At 57.7% G+C, this 11,112-nt stretch overlaps 1 protein-coding gene across 1 annotated transcript; it reads right to left on the minus strand.

The window, feature by feature from the left end:
• Nucleotides 1–820: 820 nt before the first annotated feature.
• On the minus strand, nucleotides 821–6,119 carry Nmur1 (neuromedin U receptor 1). Its single transcript, XM_077795233.1, has 4 exons — nucleotides 6,022–6,119; nucleotides 5,081–5,162; nucleotides 3,308–4,181; nucleotides 821–1,203 (listed from the first exon to the last, which is right to left on the minus strand). Exons 1-4 carry the CDS (start codon nucleotides 6,117–6,119, stop codon nucleotides 821–823), a joined length of 1,437 nt encoding a protein of 478 aa, XP_077651359.1.
• Nucleotides 6,120–11,112: the final 4,993 nt, after the last annotated feature.

The following is an 11,112-nucleotide window of genomic DNA, read 5'->3' on the forward strand; positions in this document are numbered from 1 at the left end:
AATCTGAGGGCATCTGATACGGGCTGGGGCTGTAGCTCAATGGTAAAGCATTTGCCTTTGCATGTGTGTGAAGCACTGGGTTTGACCCTCTGCACCACAGAAAAATAAATAAACAAACTGTGTGTTCATCTACAATGAAAAGTATATTCAAAAAATAAATTTAAAAGCAGTGACGCACACACACAGAAAACCACAGCTAGTGCCAAAGTGTGACACTGGGGAAGGTCAGGGTACCTTTGGTTTTTCAAACAAGGAACCAAAGCTTAGAATGCGGGGGGGGGGGGTGAGGGGGGTTGCCTGATGCCAAGAGGCAAAGTGGTGGCAGCAGGGCTAAGACTAGAACCAGGACCCTGGGTCCCTGGAAACCTCTGCCGCCATCATCTCCACCAGGCACCCATCCCAGAGCGGAATGGAGGCCAGGGAAAGTCTAGGTGGGAGGAGCGTCCCAGGTGCAGGCCCGAACCCGCAGAAAGAAATGGAAGGACAACCGGCTGCAGGGGAAGGACCTCAAAGGGAGGACCCACTGGCCTCCCTCCCCCAGCTACCTGAGACGGTTCTGCAGGGCTTTTAGCTGGGGCTGAGGGTCTGGAGAGACGAAGCGCATGCATGTCCCCTGGCACAATGTGTGTCCTCAATACTCAGGGATCAGTGTTTGTTTCCCTCAAATCTCAAATACGTGGTCAGGGACAGGAGTGGCTAAGGTGCTGGTCAGAGGGTCTAGGGTAAGTCAGGGACCGGTCATGAGGATGTCCTGGCAGAGGATCGCAGGTGAGGCTCCCCCTGATGGCATGTGGCCCTCAGGATGAGGCTGCTTCTCCATTTAGGAGGGTTCTGTTTCCTGCTGTCCCTCTTGGCCATCGTTGTCAGCCAGGGCCTGGGCCCTGCTTCCATGGGTGCCTACGGTATACAGGGAGCTGCCCACAGTCAGCCTGCTGAGGCTGTGTGAGCTGTGGTGGGGGAGCGGGCGGCAGCAGTGGGTGCCGAGGCCCAGGGCTTCCCGGAAAGTCTCCTGGAAACGGGTGGACATGAGGCTGTAGAGCACAGGGTTCACAGCTGAACCAAGGTAGAAGAAGACGCCAGAGACGAGGTGGACGCACTGGAAGGCCAGGTGCAGACCCTCTGTCCAGTGGGACACCAAGCTCCACATGAGGCGGTCAGCATGGAACGGGGCCCAGCAGATGCCAAATACCACGACCAGCACATCTGTGGAGACAGAGAGGGCAGGCTGGGTGCTGGGGGCTCTGCCTGCCTTCCCCTGCCTTCCATCTCGCCTCCTCCTACCCCACAGGCCACCCAGCACTGCACCCTCCCAGGAGCTTCTGGAAATGCCCTATCCTGGCCATGTCCCTTGGAGAGACCCTTTCCCCTCTGACTGAGTGGGTCATGGTCTTTGCTTCTGGCCATGTCCACTGAACTAGCTGTGGACACCTGAGCCCAACTGGCCCAACAGACCCTCTCCTATGGAATTTGGAACTGGGGGACTCCCAGCAAGGACTGCTGAACCCCTAGTGTGACAGACTGTGAGCCAGGCCTTCTCTGAGGCCATGCTTGCTGACATGAAAGGACAGAAAGGCAGGAGAATGGATCAGGCACAAGGTCATGAGACCACAGAGACCCCCACCTGCCCTGGCCCAGCCTTCCCAGCCTCTGCCCCCAGCCCCCCTGGCTCAGCTGGAGACCTGCTGCGCTAACCCCCCTCCTGGAGAGGCCCCCTGCTTCTGGGTCCCTCCCCAGCAGTGACAGGATGGACTAGCCAGGACCCCACCCCTTCTGACTCCTCCTTGCCCGGGGGATTAACCCTCTGCATCCTTCCTGAGGTCTGGGCCACTGGGTGGCCTTGGTTTGTGCACTCTCTTCTCCAGCTCACTGTACTCCGCTGCTGTGCCTCCCCATCACACCCTAGCAAGGTGTTCCTCTAATCCCAAATGTCAAACAGAGCATGTCACAGCACACAGCCAGGTACACAGCAGTTCCTTGGGAGGTGGATGGAGTGAGGAAGGGGAGAAGGTCAGTGGGTCCCAGGCCTGCAAGCAAATAGACCACCTTCCCAGGGGTGAGAGGGCCCTGGCTGAGCCCACTGCAGGCTCCACACATGTTTAGGGGGAGAGGGGTGACAATAGTAGGGGGCACACAGGCAGGGGAAATTGGTTGGTAGTGCAGGCTTCGTGATGCAGAGGTGGGAGGCCAGCACAATGCTTGGCCAGTCCCATCGCAGGGCCACACAAGTGACTCCAGACTCTGGGACACTGTTCCCGAATGGCAAGGGGAGTGGGTGGGTCTTGTTCTGGGGATAGGGCTCACCCCAGTCAGCTGGTCCTGACTAAGGTCTTAGCAGGTTTGTTCTGCCCTTGACACCCCCTCCCCACTTGACTCAGGCCCTGCTGAGGGTGCTGAGCTGGGTGCAGCCAGGTCTTGGTCACAGTAAGGTCCAGAGTGGAGTGCCCTGGTCTGCCACAATGGTCACTTCTGCCCTGATTCCTCTGGTCTGCACACAAACACATCTCCTGAAGAGCCTCTTGAATACAAATGGCCTTTCCCAATGCTCCCAAGAAACACAGACAGCTTGCAGGAAATCCCCATCTTGCATCTCCAGCCCTCCTGCCCCTCTTTTGGGGAACTTGTTCCCCCAGATCCCTCTGTGTGGTTCCTCAGGGGACTGTAAATTCCAGCATCCTCCCCTCTGGCCCAGGAGGTAAACCATGACCTAAGCTTACCAATCAGAATTTTCAATAGCTATGAAGGGAAGAGGGCAGCTCCCCAGAAGAGGGGACTGGGCAGTGGCTGTGCTGACAGCTGCTACAGGACAGAACAGGGCCAAGAATATTCAAGAGCAAAGATGAGAGTCCTGGAGGGTTCAGCGACCTGTTTCTGTCCTCCTGAAGCCCAGCCACACAATTTTCTGGGACCAAGGCTAGATGGGTGTGTGTGTGTCACCTTTACATTTGCACAAGGCTAGGGTCCCAAGCTTAGAAGGGCCCTGGTCTTGGCTTAATGCTCTATTGCTGCTGACCTGACATTCTTAATAATTTTTGGAGATTCTGAATATTTGTTTTGTATTGAGCCTCACGGATTATGTAGTCAATCCTAACTGTAAGCCATTAACATTTATCTCTGGTATAAATTTCTAACAGTCTAAAAGAGACCCTGTACCTGTTAAGGTGGACACACACTAACAGGGTAGGCGACGTCCTCCAAACCACCCACTTGGCTCCAGAGAGCGGGGCATTCCGCTCCTTCACCAGGCCCCTGGATCCCCATGTCATACCCAGAGCCTGGCTCAGTCTCCCATCCCAGCAGCAACACTTACACAGCATCTTCGTCACTTGTCTCCGGCCTCTATCCTGCAGTGGGACTCTGGGGGTGTCACCATCCCTGGCCACTCTGATGCCCCTGCCCTTGGCCTCCTGTTGCAGCCGCAGACCCACGAGCAGGTAGAGCACGCTGATGGTGGCCATGGGTAGGCAGAAGAAGAGCAATGCAGTGGCCTGCACCACCAGGTTGTACAGGGCCCGGGGGCGGACCACCATACACACAGCTGAGTCTGGCACTGGGCCCCGGCAGGGCACATGCAGCTGCTGGAGGCCATGCAAGCTGGTGTTGGGCAGAGAGCAGAGCAAGGCAAGGCCCCAGATGGCCCCGAGCCTGCGGCGAACATTGGCCCGTGTCACCACAGTCCTGGCCAGGAATGGATGCACTACGGCTATGTAGCGTTCCACACTCAGAGTGGTGACGTTGAGCACGGAGGCCAGGCAGACTGTCTCGAACAGCAGCGTGCGGAAGTAGCAGCCACCAACGCCCAGCAGGAAGGGGTAATTGTGCCACATCTCATAGAGCTCCAGGGGCAGCCCCACCAGCAGCGTCAGCAGGTCTGATACTGCTAGGCTAAAGAGGTAGAAATTGGTGGGCGTGCGCATGGCCTTGTGGCGCAGGATGACCAGGCAGGTCAGCCCGTTGCCCACGGTGCCCACCACAAAGATCAGCAGGTATGTGGCACAGATAGGCGCAAACAGCTCTGACTGCTGCGGCCCCAGGTACTTGAGTCTCAGTGCCTCGTCTGTCAGGTTCAAGTCCTCAGGGTCAAAGTGCTCCGTGGCCTCACTGCCATTGCAGGGTGAGGGGCTCCTTGCTTCCCCTAGGGACAGGTCTCCAGGGAAAATGGAGCAATTGAGGCAGAGAGGAGTCTGTAGAAGAGAGGGAAGAGATATCCAGAAAAGTCAGTTAGGGAATCCTGGCTCTGTCCCCACTCATCAAACCAAAGGTGCCCGCTAAGATGACCATTTTTTATGTAGGGAGGGAAGGGGGGGACCTCTCCCATCCCTTTAAAGTGCATTACAATTTCAGAGACATAAAAACGTGCATTCTTAAAACAATAAAGCAGGGCCATTTGATTTTAAAGATCTTGATCTCCTTGAAGCCTCTGAATAAATGACAGGTCCTCCCGAGCCCGGGCTTTGCCATGGGTAGCCTCCAGTGGGTAGTGGGTGTCTCCCTCTGGAGCTGGGGACTTTAGGAGAGGCACTCAGTTTGTGCCTCTGTAAAGTGGCACAAGGCTCCGTATCACGAGGTCTGCCCCTATTCAAACCCAATTCCAGGCTTGTGACTTCTGGGAGAGAAGTCATAAGCCTGGAATTGAACGGTGGTCCTCTTTTTTAGAAGAATCCAGGAGTTTAATCCATGGAAAGTTCTGACACAGGCCCTGGCTGGCTACTGAGGGGCATGGTGACCACCCATCTGGCTGGGGGGGACCCAATTCAGTGTGGGGATCAAGGGAGAGAGTGAAAACGCTAAAAAACGACAATGCCTGATCCCAAACTCGGTTGGTTATTCTCTATCACCTGAACCCTTCAAAGCCTAAGTCTCTGACACCTTTGGCACTGCCACTCCCAGGGTCCCCTCTACCCCCGCTCCGGTGCACCCTTGTCCCAGCCCGACGGGGCGGGTGCTGGGCAAGAGACGTCCCCTGCCACCAGGAAGGGTCGACCAGCGCAGCCCCCAGCCCGGGGGCGTCGGTGGCTCAAAAAGGGCAGAAATGACCCAGGCGGCGCCCTCGGGGCCGATCCCTCCCGCCGCGGTCACTTACCATTCCGCTGGCTGCTCGCACCCCTGGGAGCCTGCGGACAGACAGACCGACAGCGGCTGCCCCGCCGCCCCGCCCGTCGCGGCTGGAATGGCGCCAGGGAGCAGGACCGCCCCGGAGCCCGCGGGGACGCTGGACCCAGAAGGCGCTCACCTCGGACCCCGCGCCCAACCAGACCACAGCGCGGGGGAGACCCGGCTTCCAGGAGCAGCTTTTCCTCCAGGACCCCTCGCGGCAGCCGGTTTTACAGATGAGAAGACAGACTCAGAGAGAGGAAGCCACCCTCCAGCCCCTTGTCGCCGTGTCCCATCTCCTGCCCCACCTTTCAGACACCCCCCCAGGATGCCTCCACCAGCCTCCAAGTCAAGGCTCCCAAGAGGCTCACCCCTGGGCTCCACGTCTCCGGCCACCCCCAGCCCCACATTGCGGTCCACCTGTCCACCGGCTGGCTGCCTCCTCCCCAGGCCTGCAGCCCGGCTCCAGGTGCTGGACCTTCCCAGGACGGCACAGAAGCCCCCAGTCTCCCTCAGACCCAGAGCCACTCCCCACCTGCCTGCTGGTACTTCTCTCCTCAACCCCAAACCCCTGCTCCTTACCCTCTCCTGACCTTTGCCCCGTGACCCTACTGTGGGGGCCATATCACTGGGATGGGGGAATCTAGGGAAGAGACAATAATGCTGCACCCCAGCCCCCTTCTGCTCCCCTGAGCACAGGTAAACCCCCACCAGGGCTGCCCGCCAGCCCTCCTCACTGTGCCATCAGCTCCCTAGCTGGAAGTGATTTCTTCAGAAACTGCCCCTGGGGGCAAGAGGGACCCCAGGAAGGATGGACGGCACAAACCCAAGTGCTGGCTCCCACCTCCTCCCAGACCTGATACCTTTCCTCTGTCCGAGTGAGGCCCATTGTGACCAACAGCCTCTACAGTCAGTGCCCCCAAATCACACCTTGAGCAGCTCTGGGAGGGATCAAGGACAAAGCCCAAGGACACAGAGAGGCTGCTCTGGGCTGTGTGCCTCTGTTGGCCTGCGCAGCGGCTGACCATGGCTATCACTACCGTCAGGGGGTGGGACTGTAAAGATGGAGAACAGGGTAGAACTGTGGAGTAGGACTGTCACTGTTTAACAGCGACTGGAGGCTCCTCCTTCTTCCTTCCAGCCCTTCAGTCCCCTTCAGTCCCATGAGTCACTGTCTGGGCTTGGGGACTGGGAGTTTGACCCCCAGGAGCCCCCACCAGGACTGCCTTCCCAGGAACTCCACACATAAACAGCCCTGGCACCGGGAGGTTGTGGGAAGCACAGGAGCACATGGTCCCCAGGATCCTGGGAGACAGGGCTCTGGGGTCCCCCGGGAGTTGACTGCTCCAGGCCAGATGAACAGAATCAGACCTTTAAGAGAGGGGCTGCCACCAAGACAGAGAGGCCACCTGGGGCAGGACACCCAAACGCAGCCCCCTGTGACAAGGACACAGGGGCGGAGCACTCTCCGTCCCGCCCCATCACCAGAACACACGCACCACTGTGCACATTCTGAACAGCTGAAATCCTCGTGGGCCCTTAGGAAGTGATCAGAGCCTGGAAAGGAATGGGCAGGACCCATGCCATGCCTGCTTCGCAGGGGCCGAGGGCTCTGCCAGTGCCCAGGGCTGGCAGCATTCACACAGCATTGACAGCGGTCAAAGGCCACCTCAGGCTAAAGCCCCTAAACGGTGAGGGTCAGTGACCGTCATGGTAATAGCCCAATTTCTGGGTGACCCGGCCTGGGCCTGAGTTCAAGATGGTCATGCAGAGTGACCCTTGAGAACTGGTGACATCCGGCTGCCTCCCTGCCCTGCCTGAGGTGGCTCCCCCTGGTTTTCTGGGTATACATTCATCTCCTGAGCTTGGCTGGTGGCATCGGTCTAGACCAGGGTGCCAAGGACTCCGCTGCATACAACAGCAAATAAGCCAAGAATGCACAGCTGGAACCTCTGGGTGCTGCTGAGAAGCCCTGGGGAGAGCGCAGGGCTGGGCAAACACAGCGCTCCCGTGTCTGCTGACTTCCTGGGCCCCAAGGGAGCAGCTGCCAGACATAAGCTACCCCCTCAGCTCGGGCTGGCCTGGCACACCCACTGTTCCCCCACCTATTTTCCTGACCGTGGAGATGAGGGAAGGAAAATGAGATGAGCTTGGGAACACTGAGGACTGGAGAGGAGGTAGGGGCTGACCTGCAGTCTGGGTAGTGGGGACAGTCCAGCCCCTCATCATAGGGCTTCCTGTGGCAAACACAGAGCCAGGAGCTGCAACTCTCAGGAGCAGGGCAGACTCACAGAGCTCATCTGGCCACCTCCCTGGTCAGACCTTTCCCCCTGGCCCTGGGGCAGGCCATGGCCAAGAGGGAATGGGAAGGTCTAAGCCCTCAGATGGTGGGGTCCCCAACTCGGGGGCAGGTTGCACTCCCATGAGCCACATGGCTAGCCCGTGGACATCCATGATCCCTGAGTCCCCACTCACTCCAAGGAAGAGAAGGGACAAAGGAAGGTGGCAAAGTGACAATTATAAGCTTTGGGTCCACAGGCCTCGGGGAGAAGATTTGTTCTGCCACCAAGCTGGCTATGTGACCTTAGACAAGTCCCTTCCCCACGCTCCAGGCCCACCTTCCTAGTCGATAAAGCAGCAAAACCAGCACAGGTCTCTCAGGGACGCCCCTAAGTGAGATGATGTGGGTTTAGGCACGTTCAGAGCAGACATCTCGGGAAATGGGGGGCGGCTCAGAAATCTCCAGAAGACCCCAGGAAGCTGCCAGAGTCGAGGCTGCATGGGAGCTGTGCTCTGCAGAGTCTGAAAGGGCAAAGCCCCCAGCAGCCAGGGCTAGAAAGCTGAGCCACCTGGAAAGAAGGAAACCCAGACCTGTGGGGAGCCTGGCCGCCCTGCAGCCGGGCTGGGACCTCACAGCCGACAGCTAGGACATCTCCAGAGGCTGTCCCTTCTGCCTTTCCCCTTCTTCCAGGGGAGAAGGGCACTGGGACTAACCATTGGCCCTGGCCACCAAGGGCCATGAGGCCTGTCCCCCAGCTACCCCAGAGGACCTTCAGGCCCAAGGCAGGGCCCTGGGGTGCAGGGATCCTGTACCTCCTCTTCCTGGACCCTGGGCTCTCACCTCACTTGGTGTGTTCAGGGCTCAGAGTGTGCTGGCCAGAAAAGGCCTGGGTCTCTCCAGTCCTGAGCCTGTGTGGCCTCATGCCATCCCTTGACTAGGACCAGCGCTTACTGGGTACCCATGGGTGCTCTTGGCACCTGCTCATCCAGGGCAATGGAGGCCGCCCTGTGTCCACCCAGCCTTCCCAACCAACAAGCCACATCCCTTGCATTATGAGAGTCTCTCTTGGCCTCTCCCCAGGAATCCTGGAGTCTCATAGTTAAGAATGGAGGTTCACAACAGCTTAGTCCACCTGATCGGGGCCAGAGCTCGGGATCTTGTTGTCCACAGCAGTTTGCTTACTGTTTTTTTTTTTTTTTTCTCTTTTAACTTTTGTCCTGGCATAACATAAAGAGAGTCGGTCCTGTCTCTGTGCCCTCGCTGCGTGGGGTGGGGTGAGCCTGGGGCCATCTGGCCTTCTGGAGTGGAAGAGGGTAGATGCCCTGCCCTATGGGTCATCCGTAGCCCCTGGGAGACAAGCAGCCAAACAACCATAGATGTCCCTGCTCCTCAGGGACTCAAGAGCTGATCAAGGCACAGGCCTCAGAGGGAGCAGGGATGGCTAACGTGTGTCCTGGGCACACAGGACTCAGTGTAGGCGGGAAGCTAGAATCAGCAGGCTCACGAAGTGGACAAAATCATGTCACACGAACGCTCTGGAGATGTCCAGGAGAATATGCACCTGTGAAGAAGGTGAGGGAGTCCAGGTTTCCAGACTGGGCAGGGCCAATTTCACACGCCTGTGTGGGAACCACACTGGGAACTGGAATTTAAACACTTTCTTGTTTCAAACTTACATAGTCATCTGAGCCAAGAGACTGCTGCCTTCTGCTGCTTGGCTCTGACCATAGTCCCCGCTTCCTAAAGGTCCGATTTCAAAAAACTACCTTAAAAACAAAAAGTGCCGCCGGGTGCAGTGCACACGCTTGTGACCCCAGTGGCTCCGGGAGCAGGGCTTTGGGGACGTGCTGGCCTAGTTTTCCTTCTGGAGCCCGTGTTGCCTTTCCCTCATTACGTCTGCCTGAGTTTTCTCCAAGAACTGCTCCTGTGGGTGCTGCTCCTAGCTCCCCCAGAGCTGCATCACCCTCCTGGGCTGGCCTGGCACCTTCCGTGGGCCAGTCTGCCGTCTTCCATGAGCAAGCCTTTTACCCTCTGGACCAAGGGCAGCTACGCTGGGCGACAAGTCAGGCCTTCTGGGTGCCTTTCCGGGTGTCGGTGTTGGTAGTCAATGCTTAGGAGCTTCTGGTAAAATTCTAAGAGTGACCTAACTAGAGCTTGGTGTCTTCCCAGGGCATCAACTTGTAGTTTTAAGAGGCTCTAAGATGAGTTTCCAGGACAGGTTTGCTGTTGTCCCAGTGCCGGGGATGGAACGCAGGGCCTGGCACATGCTAGGCAAGAACTCCCACTGAGCCACACCCCAGCCCTCTTTTGTATTTTAGTTAGAGACAGGATCTCCTGAGCCTTCCAAGCCACTGGGATTACAGGCGTGCACCACCAGGCCCAGCCATCCCATCCCTTTGATTTTTTATTTTAATATGGGTTTGCTAAGTTGCCCAGGCTGGCCTCAAACTTGCCATCCTCCTTCCTCAACCTCCGGCATTGCTGGGATTGAGACAGAAGTGGTGTTTTTGTTGTTGTTGTTATTTGGTAGTTGGTCACAACACCTTCATTTCATTCATTTATTATCATTATTTTTTAATGTGGTGCTGAGGAAAGAACCCAGCGCCTCACAGTGCTAGGCCAGCGTTCTACCACTGAGCCACAACCCCTGACAGAAGTGTTAATTCCCTTCATAGGAGGTGTGCTGCCTAGAGTCCTACGGTTTCCTCATCTGAAAAATGTAGGTGAGATTTTGCTGAGTACTGAATGAGTGTGTCCAAGTGGCACTTAGCATGCAGTTACATCATGGTAAGTGAGAATAGGTGCATGTCTCAGGAGCTTGGCATGTTCACTGAGCAAAGAGATTTTGAGTCTTTTATTCCAAGCCACAGGAAAAAAATAGTCTGGAGGTTTCCCTCTTTGGCCCTGGGAGGAAGGGGTGTGGAGAGAAACAGCAGGGGCAGGAAGGGACAGAGCAGCCCAGGCCCCTACAGAATGGTGGTGGTGGCCACCCTCATCGTCCCTCCACGGAGGGGGGCAGCAGGGGGTCCCCTGGGATCCTGCCTTCTGGCCATGCACATTCTCAGAAGGCTCTCAAGTGTGTTTATGTGGAGATGCCGTAAACAAGGAAGAAACTGCGGGATAAGGCAAAGGCTCTCAGGCCCACGGAGAGCCCAGCATCAAGGAAGGATCCAACCTCGCAGGGCCTGCGGGACCCCAGCAGGACCCCAGCAGGACCCCAGCAGCCTCTCCACCCACTCCAGGCCCTGAGCAGGCCAGCCCTCTGCAGCAAGCCAGGAGGCGGAGCCAGAGCAAGGACTGGGGTGGACAGGCTGCGACCCTACCCTTCCTGGGCTCAGCTTCCTCGTCTGTAGGAGGGGACATACGTGTCCCCCACAGGGTTGGTGAGAGGAGGACGGGTGGAGGCTGGTCCTGTAGCCGGGCCTGGCCAGGCCTGGCATGGGCTTCTGCCTGGTGTGCATGGACAGGGCTGCTGCCACCTCTTTGGGAGCCGGAGTCTGGAGTGGACAGTGGGCATCTCGGGGGGAGACCAGGCTGGGAGGGGAGAGGCCATTCTTTTTGTCTCCGTTTAAAAAGAGAGGTCGGTCGCCAGTGTTCCTCCCTCCTGTGGTGGTGACACGGGGTGATGCTGCTGACCTGCCCCTGGCGAAGACCTCTCTAGAGTCCGTCACTGGCCAAGAGATCACTCACCAGTCGCCTCCCTCCTGTGACACTCTCTGTGCCCAGGCCCCCTCCACAGT

The sequence above is a fragment of the Urocitellus parryii genome, chromosome 1 (assembly GCF_045843805.1).
Source record: "Urocitellus parryii isolate mUroPar1 chromosome 1, mUroPar1.hap1, whole genome shotgun sequence".
NCBI lineage: Eukaryota > Metazoa > Chordata > Mammalia > Rodentia > Sciuridae > Urocitellus > Urocitellus parryii.